The sequence below is a fragment of the Oreochromis niloticus genome, linkage group LG15 (genome assembly GCF_001858045.2).
Source record: "Oreochromis niloticus isolate F11D_XX linkage group LG15, O_niloticus_UMD_NMBU, whole genome shotgun sequence".
NCBI classification, from domain to species: Eukaryota; Metazoa; Chordata; class Actinopteri; order Cichliformes; family Cichlidae; genus Oreochromis; species Oreochromis niloticus.
Genome location: NC_031980.2, coordinates 24,059,672 through 24,081,642, shown reverse-complemented (window position 1 = coordinate 24,081,642; position 21,971 = coordinate 24,059,672). Strand labels below are relative to the sequence as shown.

General features: G+C 41.1%; 1 protein-coding gene across 11 annotated transcripts in view; it reads right to left on the bottom strand.

Moving 5' to 3' along the window:
- Positions 1 to 1,810: 1,810 nt before the first annotated feature.
- Positions 1,811 to 21,971, bottom strand: part of myo6a (myosin VIa) — a 142,105-nt gene continuing 121,944 nt past the window's right edge. For 9 of the 11 annotated variants that reach the window (XM_013272213.3, XM_013272218.3, XM_013272220.3 and 6 more), the window contains 4 exons: positions 16,276 to 16,407; positions 13,977 to 14,003; positions 9,552 to 9,770; positions 1,811 to 4,800 (listed from right to left, as the gene is read on the bottom strand). In XM_013272213.3, coding sequence (XP_013127667.1) covers positions 4,601 to 4,800; positions 9,552 to 9,770; positions 13,977 to 14,003; positions 16,276 to 16,407 — 578 coding nt within the window. In that variant the 3' untranslated portion in view covers positions 1,811 to 4,600. The remainder of the gene's footprint in view (positions 4,801 to 9,551; positions 9,771 to 13,976; positions 14,004 to 16,275; positions 16,408 to 21,971) is intronic. The other 2 variants (XM_013272216.3, XM_013272221.3) reach the window with 1 other exon arrangement.

The window sequence follows — 21,971 nt, the reverse complement described above, 5'->3', positions numbered from 1 at the left end:
ATATTTCTCTCAAAGTTCTAAATATACGCAACATAGATTCACGGATTTATCCTTTGCGTACACGCATTAACTATCTTCAATGTAATATTAGCTCTTACATGCCTTGACAGACAGCGTGAACTAGAAACGTTTAACGTATAACTCTTGGTGTTATCTAATTGTTCCCTACATTGTTTGTGATATTTCTGTAGCACGTAATTTTTATTTACATTCTGCTGCTATTACACAGGAAGTCAAGCAATACCCAACCTCCCCCTAAAGTCCATTGAGGGGATTAATTTGAACTCAAGTACCGCATACCATCAAAGGTGCAACTTGCACACCTGTGAAATGTACATTTGAGTCAGTTTAGAGTTTTACCATAAACTTAAACTGCACTGCAAAGAGTTAGTAAATTGAGCTAGCTGAAAACCATGTTGCAGCAACAAAGCTAGTAATATATCCTTTGGATTAGGATCATTTGTTGTTGTTAGAAAGCATGGATGAACTTTTAGGTATTAGACAGTTAAACAGGATGCCAGTTATAAACTTTCTCTTTACGAATTTTATAACACGTCCCAGTTCCACTGATTTGTTAAAACAAAACGTTTTGCGTGATGCATTTACATATGTGAGTCTATATTATGGTGCAAATTTGCACCAACATGAACTGGTCATGGTCAGTTTACATGAGTTAAACTGTCAATTCTGATGTTGTTTCAGGGCAGCTGGAGCTATACAGTTCACTTTTACACAGAGATGAGAAAAAAAAAGTTAACAGCAGTAAATGAAGTTGCCGTAGACTTGCCTTTGCAAAAAAAGTGAATAGTCAACCATGTTAATGTTTGTCTAAAAACAAGTAAACCCTAGGACCCAGCAATTTGTCCATGCTAGCAGCTAAGCTAATGTTATGTAGAAAAAAAATGGGATTCTGATTGACATCAACACAAAATGTATATAATTTATATAAAAGTGCTTATTACACTAGGAACAGGAAAACAAATATTTTGGAAATGTGTTAGAATTATTTGCTTAAAACAAAAAATTATATTATTTATTAGTCAAATTGCAAACTGACGTGATTTTGCCCAAATGTAAGCTGCCATGCTGTTCTTCTCTGAAAAGTCAGAAATGAATCAAACAGAACATTCAGTTCGTCATTCTGCTCAGCATTTGGCATTTTAAGGAAAAAATAATTTGCATTTTTTGATAAAAAAAAAAATGCATGGATAACAATAATTAACAATAACAATAAGCATTCCAATGCAATGGTATTCATGTTTGATGTGAACACACCATAAAACTGATGAGCGGGCCCTGTAAATCCCTTCCTGCTGAGAGGCTCGGGACACATTTTTCATTGTGTTTGAAACAGAAAAAAACAGAACAAAAGAAGCTTTTTGTGTTTAGTTTTATTTATATTGCGTTATACTTGTAAATGAATTCTGTGGAGTCAAATGATCTTCTATTAAAGATGTAGGTAGTAAGACCAAATCTTACCTTTCTCAGGGTTAATCTTACTCACATGGATCATGTCACAGATCAAACCAATGCTTAAACTTCCCAAATGCTGTCGTCTTATTAATGTAAATACTGTTCGCTGTTTTTGTCTCGAATCAACGCATCTACTGATGTTTATTGCTGCTTGTGTGGGGAGGGAAGCCTCCCCCAAGGACTGTAATGTGGACTTTTCTTATTTAAAGTCTTAAAATATTATGTATATGTTGAGTTTCACAATCAGTAGTTGAAAATACAAAACTGTGTCGAATAAAGCTTCATCTTCTTCATTTTGAAAGCATTTTCTCTGAGGTGGAAAGGAGGAGGCGAGAGGTGAGTGAAACAGGGAATGCTTTTATTCGTCCGTTAGAGATCAGCGTTAGAAAAATGACAGTGGACAAAGGCAGTGCTTCCCCAGGAATGATTGCAATGTGTGGCGAGAAACAGATCGCAGCAAATCCACAACACTTTCTTTGCACGTTTTGGAGGGAAATATCTCGAGGTCATCACTCTGGCAGTTAAAACAAACACTGAGGTCTTAATGACGGCAAAGCTCAGAGCGCGTCCCCTTTACACTCAGCATTAACCCGTGTACTGGCACGTTATACACATGCCAAGCTTGGTGAAGTTGATCTTTGTGTTTGGTACGGATTTTACTGAAGGAATTTAATGTTTTCTGACCTGCTTCAAACACGGCTGGAATCCTTACAAATGAAAATGCCTGGACCAGTCTGATTTTCCATGTTGATGTTTTTTAAAGCTATTATTTGGCAAAATGAATCATGAAGATTTTAAGGTCTCCAAGATAGACCTGCTGCAGCCCCCCACACTGATGGGCCTTTTTCCCAGTAGACATTTTGTGTCTATCAACAATGGCTGCAGTCCACTCGGCTCCTGGTTCAGTGCAATGGCTTAGTAAATGGAACCGAGCCAGGTCAACATGTCTGCTGTGGAAGAGGCCCACACACCAAGCTCGAAGCCCAGTGGGTCCAAAATTGTAATCTGACCCTCTGGAGTTTTGTTGGCATTTCTAGTCTTTCTGTGGCTCCAGTAGGCAGGACTGTACGCAGCTTTTAACTGGAAATGTCCCAAAAGGACTCACTTGACTATTGATAGCAGTAGTTCTAACCTAATTAGCACCCAAATGGTATAATTTCATCAGTTGTTGATGTTGACGTGTGATATATGGTTTTTGATGTCATGACCTTATATTGTTGCATGTCTCAGATACAAATTGAGCCTCGTTTGTTTACGATGTGGGAATTAAATTCCCCTTTTCTGTGAGCGTGCTTAGAGCCCAAAGCCAAAAACCTGAGTCAGCCTCTATCGTGATAATTCAGGTTTTGTATAGCCAGCTAAAGCAGCTAAAACAAAAGCCTGGCTATGCCGAGCGTGCTTTATATTAAACCTCTCTGCAACATGCAGTTGTTTCTCTGAGATTAATAAAGTCATGTTTAAATCAAGTTTTAGGTTCTTTTTAAACAAATTTAGCTGGTGGTAAGTGAGCCGTCTTCATCAACTATCAGATCCGTCCCGGCTGTGCTGTTATCGCTGTCTGTAAAGGGGTTCGGCTACTTTGCAACAAGACAGATGTTCATGCTTTCAGACAATCTCAGCCACATTTTTCTTGTGCAGAGCATCAAAGGGGGAACAGAAAGCTCGGGAACAAACAGGCTCAGGGGAATAACGCAGTGCGACGTCACCACAGATTGTCCGTCATTGTTTTGTTTTTTTTCATCTAAGTAATGACAAAAGAGGCCTGTTTTTTTCCTTCTTAGCTGAGTTTGTGTGATTTATTGCTTGACGATCTCATGTGCCCAAGCCGATGAAGTAGAAACTGTTCTTTGAAAAATAAACTTTTACATTCCAGTAGGAATAACACTGCTGTCTGCACATACCGCCCTATAGAAAATATTCAGTGTTATATGAATGTTCCAGTTCGAGGCCAAGTACCAGTGCATCGTACAGAGTTCGTGCTCGAAAGCTTCTCACAGAGCAGGGAAATGTCCAGTCTGACAGAACATCTTAACAACTGATTCCAAACCATATCGTTTTGTGCTACCTTGGGATTTGCCGCACTGGCAAATTACTAAACAAATCAAATTCAAAGTGTTAAAGCGTGGCTGGGTTGTTCAGGGTCTCTTTTTTTTTTTTTGCGGTGCTGATCTGCTCTGAAAAACACCACGAACACGTGGAGTCGTATCTCAGCAGTTGCATAATTAATTCACATTTTCTGCTTAGCTCCTTAAAACAGAAATTAATCATGGATGGGGCTCCATTAATGAGGGAAAAAAAAACAAACAAGGTTTCACGTCCGGAGACACGTTTGGTCTCCAAAGGTTTTTGGACCCTTTACTAATTTAAATCACACACGATGAGAAGAAACAAAAGAATCACGACATGAAAAAATCAACAAGGTCTCAAGTTACATTCAGCTGGAAAAACAAGAGGTAATTGAAAAAAAAAGTATTTGTAAATATTGGATTTAATTCAGTGGAATAATCGGACACCCATGCATGCAGCCTCATGGTGAGAGCTTGCAGCTCCTTGTGCGAGTTTTTCTTTTTCGCCCTGCAATAATGGCATGAAGACGACGTAAACAGCAGCTTTTAAGTCGGAGCAGGATCACCAGCTAGCTGTTAAGACGGAAGCGACACACCTGTGAGATTTCAGTGTAATCATCAGGATCATCAGGAATGCATAATTACAGAGGAATTAAACTTGTTCTGGGGAGGCAGCTTTGAACGAACAAACAAAGTCCTACCTTTCGGCATTTAAACCCTGTTAAAGTAGTATTAAGGCCTCATAGTTAGACTTGCACACATGTTACAGAAATGTTGGAAAAGAACCGGATGTGATCATTTAGCATGATTTTTCGTTTCTGCATAGGGTTCAATGCAAAACTTCCCCGCCCCGCCCCCACTGAGGAACCAAAAGCCAGCGAGAACGAAAACTCATCAAATGGAGGAAAAACAAAAGGACAGCTGAGGAGAAAAACAAAACGCCGTTCACGTCGAACGCCCTGCAGTCAGAACCTGTGCAGCGCGCCCACACTCCATCTGTGTCAGGTAGCTGGTGCATTCGTCCCTTTGTTTGCAGCGCGAAGCCCCGCCTCCGGGCCCCGTCACTTGAACATGCTCTGCAGCATGGCTGTGGCGTAGGTGGGCCGCGCCTGCCGGCTCTCGATGGCACTGCGGAGGTACTGGATCCCGCCGCAGCGTTCCCAGATCTCCTCGAACTGCCGGGGGAGGATCTCAGCGCCCCGCTTCCTCGAGAGGCCCGTCTCCTCCAGGCTCAGCTCACACATCTCCATGTCGTCCTTTCCTGTGAGAAGAAACGAGTCAGAAAAGCAAAAAAGACGTGAAACGCAGTGATGAGGAACTCAAACAAGCCCAATTGCACTGCACTTGCAGAATAATTTCATGCTGGAAAACCACCACGAGTCTGTGGCAATAGTTCACATCTCTCATTTGGAAGTTTTACTAAACTGAGAGAACCAAGCGCAGACGCCTGTTGTATAAAGAAGTATTTCTCTCTGGATAGCAAAGTTTTTTCAGCCATTTTTCATCTTTCAATGCATTCATTTAATTATTTACTATTTTAGATCTTCTCCAATTCCAAGTTTGCTCAAAGTTTAATACAAAGTTAAAGAATAAATTAGTTAAAGTGTAAAGCTGCTATTCGTCTCAAATAGAAGAACAATAGTAGAGATGGCTATGAGAGTAATAAACCCTTTAAAGTATTTAAATAAAAATGTAAAAGTTGTGTTAATAATAAATGCCACAAAATAAATGTAAAGCTAAATATGACTGCATATTTACAAAAATCAGTTTTATATTTAACATAAATATCAAACTTAAATAAAATGTTGAATGCTAACATCTTGCACATATTTCTTTGTTGTGCATATTGTTATATAATGCTAAACTAGCGTTCATAGGTTAGCATATTAACAGTCTTTGTTTAAAAACTTCCTTTAAGAATTTTTAATTTCCTCTGAAATATTTTGTTATTACACAAGAATAACGTTGATAATAATGTGCTGATACAGTACATTTTTTACCATGTTAATAGCTCAAATGTATGTACTTAGCATGTTAGCATGCTAAAATACTAAATGTAAAAAAACTACACCATAAACTAAAAACGTTTTTTATCTCTAACATGGGGAGAAATTATCGTGGTAAAATTAGGCATTATTGTGCAACATGTTGACAATTGACCAAAAACCCAGAGCTGCTGCAAGCATATCTAAAATGTTAGCTAAAAATAGCGTCATCTTAGCTAGAGATTATGTAAATAGGGTTTAAATGTGAAATAAAGGGAAAAAACACAATACAAAGTTTTTCTAAATATTTCAATAATAATGTTTTTTTAAGATGTGCTTGCTACCTACTTTTACATCAGAGGGTTAAACACAGCCAAAGTTTCAAATAATGAGTTAAAAATGGTAAATGGCCTTTATTTGTATAGCGCTTTACTAGTCCCTAAGGATCCCAAAGCGCTTTACACAACCAGTTATCCACCCATTCACACACTGGTGAAAGTATCTAAACGTAATTTTGCTTCATTTTCAACAGGAACAGCAGAGAAACATCGTGACTGCCGCAAAGTATGAGCAGTACAACTAACAAACTCCAGGTGCTGCTGGCAGGCTTCCAAAAGCTGGCCAATTAGATGTTGGGGGAGCTAAAGTTGGGCTGACACAATTAGTCAACTAGTCACGATTACGTCGACTATTAAAATCGTTGACAACTAATTTAATAGTTGTAAGATCCCAAAAGACGCAGGAATAAGTAGTAGGATTTAAGAGTGTAATGACAGACTGAAACAGAAGATGGCAGCACTGCATGTACAAGGATGCCAGCTGCCGTTAAACCCCGAAGAAGAAGAAGCTGTGTCCCAGAATTCATAGCGTGGCCCTGCTCAGTTTTCAACAACGGAGGCAGCTAGTTAGTTTTAATATCACTCTTATTATTCTTTCTGGGTCACAAAATAAACGTTTAACATATTTTCAGGCGAGAATGTAGCTGTGTAAACCTCAAATATCTGCTGAGTTTATCAAGACATCACATATTTTCAAAAGCGCTCCGACGTTTTCGGAGACGTCTGTTACCCACCAGCTCGATAGCTAGCCGGGGTTGAAGGCTCACTAGAGCCGGTGAGAACACCGGACTCCCGGCAAATCGTTTTCAAACCCACCGCCGTCTTTCGCTACTCAGGTTAAACATGATATATTAGTCACTTAGATAACTTAAAAATGATATTGTTTGGCTTTTTTTTAGTATTTTATTTGTTCCTGAGTAAATCGGGCTGGCTGAGATTAAAGTTATAGTTTTTACACAGCTGAAGGAGCAGACGGCTGAGTTTATTAAACTCCACCGAAACAATCTGCAAATGTCATTAAAATTTAATAAACTATCATCTTGTCTTTATTTTTAGTTAGCACATACCTTAAACACTTAAAGCTGTAAGCTAATGATAGTTATATAAGAGCAGATGCATGCTGGTGAAATAAACTACGTTTTACGTCCAGTGGATGCATGATCTGATTAGTCGACTAATCGCAAAAATAATCGGTGACTAGTCGACTATCAAAATAATCGTTTGTGGCAGCCCTAGTCTAAAGGAAGGGCCCCTCAAGGAGACAAATGCTAATACAAAGCATATTTATACTCAATTTCAGCTCTTTTAGCAGACCAAACATTCCCAATTATTACAAATACACCTCTGTAATACTAAAACACTATACAGCAGTACAACACTGAAAATTAAAAACCAACAACCACCATTTTATGGGCAGAAACATTGAAAACATAAATTACGTGTTTAGGCTAACTAAACCCTCTTCAGGTATACTGAAGGGCACCCTAAAAGGCCAATATTTGATCATTCAAGAGTCTTTTGACCTGTCAGTCATGCAAAGCTGTTCTGCAAGAGTATCAGAATGAAAATGGCCCTGAATGAGCATAATACTGCCTCTTAATATCTGAAATCACAGTGTTCACAGGCCCACTTTAACAGTCTGAATTAAATCTGTGGCCCTAGAAGCATACAATGCATTTATTCCACCAAACATATTCAATGCTTGCAATTTACATTCAGTGTGTATCTGCAGCTGTTAAGGCAATAACAAGTTGCAGCAGTGTGCTATCTCAGTGTCATATGAGGCAGTTACTCACCCACATACTGACGCCGTCTGAACACAGCAGCTGTAAAACACCAGCTATTTCCCTACGATATGAGCTTTCTGAGACTGACGACCTCACAGTGTTCAAATCACACATCGTGCACAGCCGTGACTCGCTTTCATAAAACCTCAAACCCACAGACGAGTGCAGTCCTCAGAGCCAAATTAAAGTTGAGAAAAATGCTGCTAGGAGTTGTGATGTTTGAACTCATCAGCACACATATGCTCAGACAGGTGGGTGAACAAAACAAACGCTTCGTTTTTTCCTTCTTTACTGTTGTTGTACTCGTCATTTGGTACAATCTGCGATTTTACAGCTTGTTCTGACACAAACACTCACTCAGGCGCTTTCATTTAATTTGGCAAATTGTGGGAGGATGCAGCAGCATCTGTGGATATCTGTTATAATCAATAGAATACAAATATTACACTTTGCTCTGACAAATGCTGGAGTTTCAAACCTTTTTTCTTTAATGTAACTGGAAAAAGATTCCAGATTGTTTTTCTTTAAAGTGCTCTGTATGGAGGACAATTAAAGAGATCCCAGGCACACTTTTAACAATTCAAATGCCTTTATCCTCAGTTAAACATTTACTTTCATAAAATCCCAGATGAGGGTTTTTTTGTTCTCTTTTAGACACGGGAATTAAAGAGCAGCATATCAGGCCAATCAAAGGATTAAAAAGAAAAATGTAAGTAAAAACTGAATATTATCGACAAGAGAAACTGTTTCTGAGGAAAAAATTTACTCAGCAAAAAATACAGGACACTTATGAAAGGCACATATTCAGGAGGCTTGCAGCTGGATAGCATAGTGGTAAGACTACACGGCTTTGGAAAGGGATTCGCAAGTTCGATTCCCACCTGGGGGCGCCTGTATCCAGTAAGGGTCCTAGGCTAGACCCTCTCTACAGACTAATATGAAATATGCTAAATATGAAGTGAAGTGTTGAGGAACATTGACGGCGAAACAAGTAGTGTTCCAACATTTGGAGTATCCAGAATTCAAAATCCTGCTCCTCACATACAAGGTCTTGAATAATCAGGCCCCATCTTATCTTAATGACCTTGTAGTACCATATCAGCTTATTACAGCACTTCACTCTCACACTGCAGGCTTACTTGTTGTTCCTAGAGTATTTAAAAGTAGAATGGGAGGGAGAGCTTTCAGTTTTCAGGCCCCTCTTCTGTGGAACCAGCCTCCAGTTTGGATTCATTAGACAGACACTGTATAAATTAAATTAAATTGAATTGAACTGAATAAAGTCATATAGAATGAAAACTGCAGCACATCGCTCTAATGTTCTGATAAAAGCTGACGTGATATTTCTGGCATTCTCGAAGAAGAGTTCGTCAAATCGCGGTCGATGATTCATCGCACGGGACTCCTAAAAATAAAAGCCTCCGCGTCTCTACGGAGAACGACCTGACGGTGCATTATGACTCGTATATAATCAATCGGCTGCACTCGCACAAAGTCAAAGTCTTGAACATTGATTAAGCTCAAACAGCGAAGTGCTTCTTCTGATTTCATTTCTTTCTGTGGCTGTCGGAGAATCAACTCATCGATTTTCCTCTCCACCTCCATCCTTTCTTGTTTTTTCTTCTACTCTGTAACTGCTTGTTTCCTTATGCCTGTCACTCACTCTGTCATACTGTGATGCAGCCCAATGGGTGGTGTAACTGTGTTTAACTTGGTGTATATATTGTATGTTGTTTCATTTAGTCTGTAGATGGATAGACTCTCAAGGAACAGACTAACCCGGCCACAACATATGTGCGTAGAAATGTTTCCATCACAGGTGAACGTATCATGTAAGGTAAAAACAGAGATTTATTTCCATGCTCAGTCTTTGCCTCCCTCAGATATCTGTGTTGTACTGACCTGCCACCAGCAGGATCGGGTGTTTATCGGGATGTAGCTCCATCTGCCTGGCGATCCAGGGTCCGTCGAAGTGCGCATACCACCAGCCCTTCTTCTTGTTCTGGGGGTCCTTGTACTGGTCGCTCGGCCGGATGAACGGGATGCGGAAGTAGCGCTGCTGCCGGTTCATCGCCACCTCGTACTGCCGGGCCGGTATAGGTGGGGCTGGGTTCTGCTGGGCTGTTGATTGGACGCAGAGGGGAAAAAAAAAAGTTAGGAGTCTTTCATAAATCAGAGACCATGTTTACATGCAGCAGCCTGGGAAGCGGTTATGGGAAATGTAGTTTATATGTCCTGTTTCCCGTTTATCAACCTGTGCATTAACTTATGAAGAAGAGTGAAGACAGAGTTCTTTGCAGACTAAAGATAGACAAAAACATGTTTTGTTTTTTTTAATAGTTTTCTACTTGGAGACGAGGGTAAGAATTTCAACAAACCACACTAAGGCTCAGAGGATGTTTAAAACTTTAGTTTTTTGCTTAATGACATGAAAGAAAAGGCTCAGCTCGTCCTTTATTGCAGCAGGGTTTGTTTTTATCTGAACTTACTAATTCTACAAAATGTTTACAGCTCGTTTCAGTGTTTTAGCTAAAAGCTGCTCAGCCTCGTTAATTATGTAAGAGAAACAATAGCGAGTTGCAGTGAGCATACAGACATTAACAACAGCTGCCTGAGCACAAATTACATCTGACATTAATCCCAAACTGGACAGTTTAAAGGAATATTCTTGCATTATTTTCAGTAGCACCCCAAACAGCAGCGACCGCTTAGTTTAGAAAAACTGGAAAAGAGAGGCTGATTCTGGTAAATCATATCTACCTTCAACCTCCTGTGAATGTCAGTAAATACAGTTTTACATACATTTAATCTGACTATAATTTAAGGTGTTTTAAAGGCACATCTAATTAAAGCCGTAGGGGTGTCATTGGTAGATCGTAACCTTTAACTTTGTGCTTTTTTCTACAAGAAGATCTGGTTACAGGATGCAGCTTCGTGTTTACCAGCTGACATGAAAGTCTTTAAAGTTAAACTTACATATACCAAATCTGCAATTACAATGCGAGTGATTAAAAAAGGCTTGACATGTGTTGAGTTTAACTGATCTTGTTCTTGACATCAACACAGCCCTGTAAGGCAGAGGCTGCTTGACCTGCGTCAGTCGTCTCCTAAACGATGGGAATCTCAACACAGGAAGTTCAGACAAAAAGTAAAATCTCTTTTTTCAGCGGTCATCTCCATCAGTGCACTGAGTCGTCATTGAAATGCATGTAGAGTCTGACAGGCCTGCACACTTTTTGGATGAAACAAATCCAAAAGGTTTGTCTGCTGTTTGTGAGAATTTTACCCTGCGCTTGTCTACGAGTCACATCGATGCACGCTGCTGAGCCTGCTAAACCTGCTGTTGGACACAAACGCCTTCAGTGCAGAGAAGTATTTTACTGCTATAATCACAAACATGACTGTAAAGAGTAATGCTCGTTTACCCCTTTGAAACAGCCCATTAGGATGTCTCCGTTTTGTTTAATTTGTTCAAATATATGTTCGGTTCCATCCTTGTAATCTTTAAATAATAGCTCCAACACTCGTCTGTCATTGATGATTTAAGTGACATTTAACTGCCAGCAGGCATTACTTGTCTCTGCAGCATTAATCTGGGTGGTCTTTATGCAGTTTTTAAGCTTTTTCTTTTACCTCCAAAGGAAACAAACAGAATTCAGGTTGTGTTGCTCAAAGCATTAAAACAAACAAACAACCAAAACAAAATAAAAAGACCTTAAACTTCTGACCATGAACCTTCTACGGAAATGCCGCTTTATATCTACAGCTGTTAATACACAGGTCAAGGCTCAGGAACATGACTAAACACAGAATCTCAATCAGCACAACCTGGTCAAATGTTTGATCTCCTTTTCATATTTCCCATTAACCCACAGCATGTAAACATGAAGCCCCATCTGCCATACTCCCATCAGGTGTGAACAAAGAGCCCATTCCCTGGTCTCCATGTTTAAGTGCAGTTAGTGAGTCCTGCTGTTAGAGCTGAGGAGGAGGAGGAGGGTTAGAGATCACAGCAGTGCTGGTGGAAGAGCGGGAAAATCAGCGAGACGTGAAGCAGATGCCAGATGTTTACGAAGGGGTTTGCACACTTGTGAGAAACATTTAAAAAACAATTTGCATCTTTCTAAAAAGTGGAGTGTAAAGTAATACTCTACAGAGATTGAAGAAGCTTCTCTACGTGATAAAGGACGTTTAATCTGCAGAAAATCACATTTCAGAAAGAAACTCACAAAATAAAATCTAGTTTTCGATTCACGTCAGCTCGTGTTGATATAAATTGCCTTTTTGTTCCATTTCTCAAGCTGACAAATGGAAGAAAAAGGCAGCGTGTTATTTTAAAACTGGTTTCAGGACTTAAACATGTTTAGGCCTGTTTGGTTTTGTTTTTTTGCAGCGTTTCAAAAAAAAGTGAGAAAACCATCTTCTACAAAGCAACACTTTGTTTAGCCGTCACCTACAAACCACCTCAGAAACCAAGAAAACAAACTTCACCTCCAGGCATCAGCAAACTTCAAAAGAAAAACGCCAAAAAAGAGGAGGAAAAAAAAATCAGCTTTCTTTGTTTAGAAGAAGCAGCAGAAATGGAGGTTTATCCTTCAGAGAGGTACTTGTGCTGAACTCCCTGCTGCATTCACTCGGCCTGTTGATTACTGTTTGTCGTATTTTAGTACCCGAGGTGACTCAACGAGGGGTTGAGAGGAGGGTTCAGGCTTCAAGGCTGACGAACGCACAGGATAGCATTGACAAAGAGCGGCTACTGGTTTCTGTGGATGAATTTCTGCACGCCGCCGTGTACCACGAATGAATGAACAAACTGATGAGTGACCCGAGTCTCCATCTGCCTTTGGAATCATCAGAGTAAGGTAGCTGATGTGTTCCTCCAGATGTCTTCACTGGGAGCAGCTCTGGAACGTTACAGTGAGAATGAGTCCTCATCATCCCTGGACGACATTGTTGATCTGCCTCCATCTGGGCCTAACCCGGCTTACCCACATCAGATCCATCTCCTTCAGATCGCCATCACAGCTCCATGATGTTTTGGGCCGACATTCGTTTGTGTTTTCCAGGTGGTGTCCAATTTATGGTGGTAAGCGCACCACGCTCTGGCACTTTGTGATGTTGTAGGGATTGATGTTGTGGTTATGTATTATAACCTCTGTTCTCAGGTTGCACTGCATTGACTTCTAGATGGGTTGGAGTCTCTGAAATGAGCCTGTAATTGTCTAGTTTGGCGCTGTACTGTTCTTGCTGATGAGCCATGATAAGTGACGCTCTTTACTTGGTCAGTGGGCCATCGGTAACTGCAAAGTCCATCTGTGTTGGTTCACTTTGGTTTTGGAGGAGCTGATGTTTGCTGCTGCAGATTTAACCTCTAAGGGCAAAATTCAGCCTGAAAATCCAGATACTTGTTTCAAGACTTTCCACATTTTCTCCTACTTTATAGAACATACAGTCCAGACGTCAACAGGTTCACTTGGCCAGCTTTAATATTGCTGAAGAGCTTCTTAAATGAGTGAGAGAAAAAAAAAACTCAGCAGGAACAAGCAATAAAACATGTTTTGGTTTCCTCTGGCTGACCTGACCTTTTTTTTCCCAGTGTTTTTGAGTTCAAGTCTTGATGACTTGATCTACCTGATCTTTAGGGACAATTTCGAATGTACACCCATTAAAATAAACCTCTTTGGTCACTCAGAGTTCAAGCTCTCTGTTGTGCCTTGCTCAGCTGAACAGGCTGTCGTGTATCTAAACTCTTCATTAAGTCTGGAGTGAGGGGAGTGAGCCATCTGCTTCACTGATGACTTCTTTTACTATGTTTCTCTTCCGATCAGCCGGCGTGGCGGCCTTTTCCTCCCGTCACAGCGCAGTAAACAGGATGCTATCATCCCTCGCCAAACAGAAGCCAACTACCCTGAAAACCCAGAAAGCCTTCTGTCCTCCTCTCCCTCCCTCTCCTCTTCCTTGAGAAGTCCTTTCTGTAGGAGTATCAATAACAGCAGCCTAAAGAGCTCGCAGGAATATCCTCCACTCTATATCAAAGCGTTATGGCTGTCGGGCAGGCGAGAGCTGGCACCAGCACGCTGCTCGTAAAGACAAAATGGTGCTTTAAAAAAAAAAAGAAGCCCAAATAATGTCTCAATACAGGCAGCAGTTGCTACGGAAACCCATCCACCATCTTTTTTCCTACTCCTACTACAGAAAAAAGTAAGTTTACTAGCGAAAGCACAAGCCTGAGGCCAGCAGTGATCCCAGGGCTGAGCAGGTGGGGAGGAAGGGGTCAGTAATGGCGGTGGGGGGTTAAGTAGCATTACACACTAGAGGACCACTTACATGCTGGTTTCACAGGTGGTGCATGATCTGAAAGTAAACATGCCAGGTTACACGTACACACACACAGGAAGTGATGCAACACTGACACTTTATGATAACAGTGATGAATGAGAACATGAGAATGAAGACATGAACACTGGGGGGATCAGACGGCAGCGCGCTTCGACATCATGTCTCAGTCAGGTGTTAGTGAGGCGTGTTCAGCAGCGGCAACGAGAAAAAAGGGCGACACGGTGGAACGGAGAGTCTGAGACACGTAACTAGACATAAATATGCGACTCATCAAATCTAAAAGTTTTTGGGGCTTTAACTCAGTGTCTGCATTGCATCTGCTCCGTAACCTGTTGCACATCACATCGATGCAGAGCACGAGAAGATGTACTGGCACATTTGTCCTGCCGTTTACTCCGGTTTTAGAATGAACCAGCAGAGAGTACCAACATGATAGAAACCCCATCGCCTGGCGACAGGCAGCAGGCTCTTATACAGAATATATCTGAAGCTCTACGCAAGCATAAATCATCACGATGGTTCTGTCGACACTCTGGTGCAACACAGCGGTGGAGGACCGTCTCTTGTTCAGTGACGTGGTTGATGAAAGCTGACACATGTGGTGCTAATAAGTGTGGATGTTAGACAGAAAACCAGAGAGGGGGTCGCTCACGGCAAAGACCCTGGGAGTGATTTGGGGATTGGACATTATAAATACATGTCATCACCTTCACACATGGAGCCACGGCCACCGTTAAAGCCGGATCTTCTGACGGCTGCGCATGTCACACGTCCGGAGTCGAAGCAGCAGCAGGACAAAAGCTGCGACTCTCACATGGAGGATGAGGGATAAAAGAGAGTGTGTGTGTGGGGGGGCTCGTGGACCAATCTGTAGTCTGAGCAGAGCACACAATAGACAGCTCTGAATAAGAGCTCTTTGTTGTCATGACAACTCAACGTGTGGCACAAGGAAATGAGGCGATGGCGGCGGAGAGGTGAGAGACGGAGTCCATTTGCTCGCCGTGTCGCTGACTGACGATCACGGCGAGCCGTCAGCGACCCCGACAGACCAAAGTGCTCGTCTTTATAAAGTCTGGCATTCAAATGAAGGCATTGATTAGTCAGAGTCGGGCACGGTGAATCAGTTTCAGATTTTGGAGACTTCAGAGGTTTAAAATCAGAGGACCTCATTTATACATGTGCACAAACCAAATCCGTCTCACCGTTCTGCACAAATCTGAGTCGACCTGCTACAGACCGTGACACCGAGAGCGTGACATGGTGACGGCCGGCTGCTGACAAATGTTATTAGTGGTAAACACTGAAAAGACATTTTTAATATAAATAAAAAAGAACATTTGAATCATTTTTGGAGCCTTTTATCAAACCGTCGTCACACCTAACTTCCACCTCGTACATAAATTCAATTCAATTCAATTTTATTTATACAGCACCAAATCAGAACAACAGTTGCCTCAAGGTGCTTTATATTGTAAGGTAGACCCTACAATAATACATACAGAGGAAAAATCCAACAATCATATGACCCCCTATGAGCAAGCACTTTGGCAACAATGGGAAGGAAAAACTCCCTTTTAACAGGAAGAAACCTCGAGCAGAACCAGGCTCAGGGCGAGAAGGGCGGTTACTGTAGAGCATCTTCACTGCTGACACAGTTTGAGGTAAACGTGTTTCTTTGTGTGAAATGGCACTGTAGACTTTAACAGCAAGCACAAGCCTGTTGATTTAGAAAGACTCCCTTCCACACACACAGCAGTAATAATAATACTGCGCAGTGCACGTTTTAATGGCTCCTGAGGTAACGTCGTGTGCTCGGGTCTAAGAACGATCCATGAATGAGGCCTGATGTGTCTCAGCCAGCTTTAAACGAGAAGGGTAAAAAGGGAAATAAAAATCTACACACCAACACTGAGACCAGCACGTGTGTGCTTTCATCTCCACGCGTATGTGACCTCTGACCTGCAGGCTGTTCAAGGCTCAGTGTGTTTCTCTTGTTCTGTAAAGCTTCGGGTTGTTTCCTTTTTTCAAGTGTAAGTTTAAACATAACAGAGAAAGATTAAATGGATGAGAGACCTTTGTGGCCCCAAGGTTATACAAAAGGAGTTACAAGTGTTCAAAAAACGTTTTTGAGGTACTCTTGAGCAAAACATTCAATGTCAAACTGCAAACGAGAGAGCTGTTTTTGTACCGAGTGCATGAAAAATGCAGAAAGAGTTTCACTCGCTGTGGGAAAAACACACAAAGAGAGACATCTCCAGAGGAATAAACGCTGTGGCGCACGTCATACCATAGTCGGTGACAGATTTCGGTGCTCGCTGCTGTGTCTCGGTGTTCCTCTTCTTGTTCTTTGACTTCCAGGCGTGGTAAACTTTAAGCCGGCGGTGGAACTCCTCTCTGCAGGCGGCCAGCAGCTCGATGTCTGGAAGAGACAGGATCAGAAAATCAGGCAGAAGAAATACTGACAGCGTTACTGCAACTGAATTTCAGAGACGTATATCGATTTCAAAACTGGAGAACCTGAAAGAACCGAGAACGTGGACGAATCCGTGTAAAAGTCATATTCAAACACAGAACGACGAGTCTGAACCCCGTCGTTGTGGGAAAAGCAGTGCTGTCCTTCCGATTTCATCAACTCCACCATTATATTTAATAATAGTTAATAATAACATGCACTGAAAGCTCTGGTGATAATTACATATTGAAAGTGGGCTGGTTCTTGTGCACCACTTTTCTACTCTGAGCACTCAAACTTTACACAACTAACCTCACTCACGGTTTCACACAAGCACTTTTTTGGCTGCTCTTTTTATTTAGGTGCTTTCTAGCTGACATTCAAACACATTCATACTCTGATGCATCGGAGACCAATTTGGGGTTGGTATCTTGTCCAGGGATGTTTGGCATGCAGACTGGAGCAGACAGGGATTGAATCAACAACCTTCTGATTAGTGCTGGCTGCACATCTTCCTCCAATCAGCCACTGAGTCATCAGGTTTGAGTTCAAGTCGGCGTTAAAATCCGAGCTCTGTGCTTACCTAAGTCGGGAAACCATTTCTTCACTGAGCTGGCTTTCACTGTTTCTCTCATGTTGAAACACCAAAGAGGGCGAACAGAAACTGAAGCAGCACACGGCTGACCGATTCACTGGTTCAGACCTTTTCTGTGGATGTCAGACATCCCATCAACCGGGCTTAACTTCTTACTGCATAAACACAGAGGCTGCAGTGGACCAGGTGCTGGGAATCCATATTAAACAGAGGTTACCTGACATTAAACTCCCTCATTCATGTTTTCTTGAGGCAGCAGACGGTGTTTACCTAGAGGCTGTATCAAATAAAGGGATTACAGCCTTTTAACAGGCAGACACAAGGAAAAGGACGAGTAGCAGTGACCATAAGACGTGGAAGGTCACTGAAATCCAGGCCTTGGATGGCAGACGTGACAGGCCCAGCGAGAAGATCGCCCTCAGTGACTCCCCTGCTTGTTTCCTAAGCATTTAGAATGGGAAATTCTTCACAGGGTTAAAGGGCAATCAGGGCCATGCCACTAGTCACCAGCTGTCAGAGAGAAAGCATTGGGTGAAGGTTGGTTTGCTTTATCTGTGGCTGTAGATTTAAATTCTCCAGCCGGGTTTAGGTTACCTGATTGCTAACATTTTGTAAAAACAAATATCCCCTCTCTGTGGGTTTTTATTTACATATATGTTATTTATGAAGTTTTTAGGGTACAATTATACAGCTCTCCATGTCCACAAACCTTTGGCTATAAAAAATACAGTTTGTTGACAAAAAAAATCCACATTATTGAACCGTAAAACCTCACATAATTAATACTGGCAGATGTAACAACTTTTGTTGATTCCCCCACACACGGCGCTGATGTTCGTCTCAACATAATCAATGCAGTGCACACGCCCCGAGAGAAGACAGGCGGCAACATTAAGAACACATTTCATCTGGACGATTCAGATAAATGACTTCAGTACTAAATAACTAAATAAATAAATAAAGGAAATAAAGAAAGAAAAACACACACATTCAATTTATCATCCAGAGTGCGAAGGCTAACAGCGAGCAATGAGATGCATAATGCACACTAAGTGCTTAGGTAACGCCAGCCGAACAAAATACGCTTTGGAGACAGACTAACAAAAAACATCCTCCATTTGTTGAGGCGAGCGGAAACCTCTGCAGAATACGCCGAGTGTCAACAGGCCCTCGACGCTGGACATTTTTTATTCTGCTGCTCGTGATGATCCGCAGCTGCGGACGTGATCGCATCAGTATGCGATCCCCTCCTCTGTCTGGGGAGGTGAGCGGCCTGTTAAACGCTGACCGAGTCATTCTATGTGTTTATATGCAGCCGCCCGCAGGCACCGACTCTCAGCACATTCATTTCAGAGAAGCCGGCGGGTGTCGACCCTCCTTGTCCCCGTCCTCCACGCTTCCTGCTGCGTGGATAAGGACAGGTGATCTCTGAGGTTAAACTGAGAAAGAAAGAGAGGAAACAGGTGGATATTCTCCTCTTGGCTGTTTTCTTTAAGTTTAACTTTCTTTTATAAGTGAATCAAAATCAAACCAAGGATGAAAGTTTGTTCATCCACTATCAGAGTCCCCTGATTGGATGTTCCACCTCCTGTACGTTGAGATAACGGCTCCAGGGATGGAAGACGTGGTTAGATCTTAGATAAAGCAGGAACTGCTTTATGTATGTATTGATGACAAAAGCTAAAATTTTACAGCCGTCCAACTTAGCAGTAACACCTCAAACAGGATTCTGAGGCTTATTAGACCACTTTCTTCCTATTGTCCAGCTTCTGGTAGCCTGCTGAAGGGCAAAGCCCAGCACCTATGGCCTCTTTATCCACCAGTTGGTATGGAAGTTGAAGAAAAACTGGAAGCCTATTAAGTCAAATAATTTCTGAATGGGAATGACCGCTTCCAACTAATCCATAAAACGGTATTAAAGATGGGCGTGGCCAAAGTTACATCATCCTCATACTCAGTGGCTAACAACTGATAAATCAGGGATGGGACATTTTATTCAATATGACCTGAAATCAGTGACTGAGCTCATTAACTCATCAGGAAAGTGGTTACAGGTCGAGTCCAGGGTCAGTTTTCCTATAGACTTCTGGAACAACGTGTTTTGGACGATAAGACCAAATTCACATATGTGCCCAAACACCTGAGACCAGCTGTCAGCACCGTGGTGGAGGGATGATGGTTTGTCCACCTTCCAGTCACTGAGTGGACCATGAACTGTGTATCAAAGTACTCTATAGACACATGAGGCCATCTGTGCCACAGATAAAGCTTGGACCAAACTGGGTCACAGAGAAGGACAATGATCCCAAGCACAGCAGCAAATCTCCAGCAGAACGGCTGAAAAAGCAAAGAATCAAGGTGCCCCAACAGTCCGAAGTCCAGACCTCAACCTGATTGAAACGCTGGTGCAGGACCTTGACAGAACTGGACATAAACAAATCCCTGCAGACCTCAAAGTTCCTCCACAAAGATGTGATAGTATGACTTTTATCCCCACAACATTAAAGGATACAAATTTGGCCTTTTATGGTAGAAGAACTTAAGAAAATTGGTCACATTCCTGCTCTTGTCCTTACAGCTAAACCAGCAAATCAGCCAGAGCAGCAGTTAAAACCAGCAGCCTCGCTGCTATCATTACGTAGTAACTGAAAATATTGCTTTAAAAAAGACCAATATAGACATACTATATCTGTATTTGTTGCCTTTGGGTCTCTTTCCTGTTGCAGTCTGTGCAGGTCCAAACATGAGATCACACTTTTTTTTCCTCTAACATTTTTAAATTATATAACAACAATTCAATAACAGTCAAAATGGCACAAGTAACACATTCTACATATCCTGGATAGGATCATCAGCCGCTTTTTAAATGTCAGTGTAAAGGTTGAGTAGGTTCGACACTCTGATATGTTACAGTGATATCACCTCGTACTGAAATTCTTCTGTCTGACAAAGCAGATGTACCTGCTACAGCTGTGGTATCATCACGATGAGTTTGGCTAAAAGAGTTGTCCTCTGTTCTGCTCGACCGGCAGTTCACTCCCACACAAGAGAAGTGGTCATAAAATGAAGCGGCGTTTACAAAAATAAAATTAAGTGGTGTGGAAAGCGAGCGGTGGCAAACAATTCTGTCAAAGCTGCCCATTTGCTGGAAACAAGAGGAGTGAACTCTTCACTCAGAACAAACAGCCTTTACGACCATTTAGTTATTCTCAGAGCGAGGGTAAAGGAAAGACCATGGGGTTGATAAAAATAACACTGGTTTGTCTTCTTAGGGAGTGTGAATACGATCAGCAATTCCCATCAGTGTGCCTGTCATCGCGCCTTTAAAGATCAGATTTCTATCTGAGCCCGCTGATAACGGAAAAAAGTTTAAAAATAAAAACTCAAAGAGCTCATCCTCTGAGGAGTATGAACATTCTGAGAAAATTAGGATTTTTCAAGTCTGTCAGTCAAATTGAGACATTTTAAATATATTTCGCCTCACAGCAGTGCTGGAGAAATGTCTACCAGATCCATTATTAATCCTCTGAGGACCAAGAACAGTGACTTTAAAAAATTTAAGGAGAGTCTGCTCAGTTTCCAGAAGAAGTCAATCACGAAAGTAGCTTTAAAGTACCAATGAGAACAGAGGGACAGAGAACATCAAATTTAAGCAAAATGTGGACATAAAGGTCAGAGTTTAAGATAAAGTTTAGGAATTATAGAAGACATAACAATGGACATTACAGGTTCATTAAAATCTAAAAGGTTCAACCTCTGGGAATATGAATATAAAAAGATATGTAAATATGTCCATTTCAAGGCAAGGTAAAAAAAAAAATGCTTATTTATATCGTTCAAAATCTTAATCTCTAATCTGACAGGCTGAAAAGTTGGAGATCATGAAAATCACAGATTTCTGGTGATAAATTATTAAAGAGATCTTATTTCGAAAAACACTTCTTAAAAGGCAAAGTCTGGACTTGATTCTCCCACCAGAGCAAAATGCACAAGGTCAATGCATGAAACTAATTCAGCTGGAATGCGGCACCAGAGTGAAGCTCCCACTGTGTCCAAAATGGGAAAGGTTCATCCACGTTAAGGTACTCAATAAATGTACTGTCAGTTATCTGAACAATTTCCCTGCAGTTGTCAAGTATCAACTGCTGGTAAGTGGTTCATCCTCTGAGAAGCTTGACTATGCACTAAAAAAATATTAATGAGTGAAAATTTGTCTTTGTAACCCACAGTGGCACGTAGAAAGTCTAGTTTATGCTTGGGGAAGCGTGGATAGCCATTAAATAATGTCATACACAGTGTTGGGCAAATTACTTTGAAAAAGTAATTAATTACAGTTACTAGTTACTTCTTCAAAAAAAGTAACTGAGTTAGTAACTGAGTTACAATATTCTAAAAGTAATTAATTACTTGAAAAGTAACTATTGCGTTACTTTAAAAAAAACAAAAAACTCTGGGGTCCAGGGTATAATTGCCCATTTTTATTTTCTTTTGATGTTTCCTCCACATTTCACCTTTAAAAACTGTTTACTTTGCCTTGTTTGGTATCATTCTTTTCAGCACAACATCACGTGTCTGAATTTACAGTTATGTTTTCATTTTGACATAATGCGTTAACACAATTGATCTAAAATCAGACAAAAACCATAAAATCCGAGCAGAAAAAGTTATATTTTTTACTGTAACAACCACAAACATGTTTAATGAATCATATTTCATAACTTTAAATGCAAATATAAATTGTCAATTTTAAAATCATATGCACAAGTTTTGCAAACAACAAAGTTATTTGCAGCCATTTACCTTTTACCCCTTTTTTAAATAACTATTTCAAACTATTTACAGAACAATCAGGTGTTCTGCATTCAATAAGATGCCACACAAATTATTTGTGCCACTCCAAATATTTCTGTCCACTATGAAGGAGAACATCCCAGCC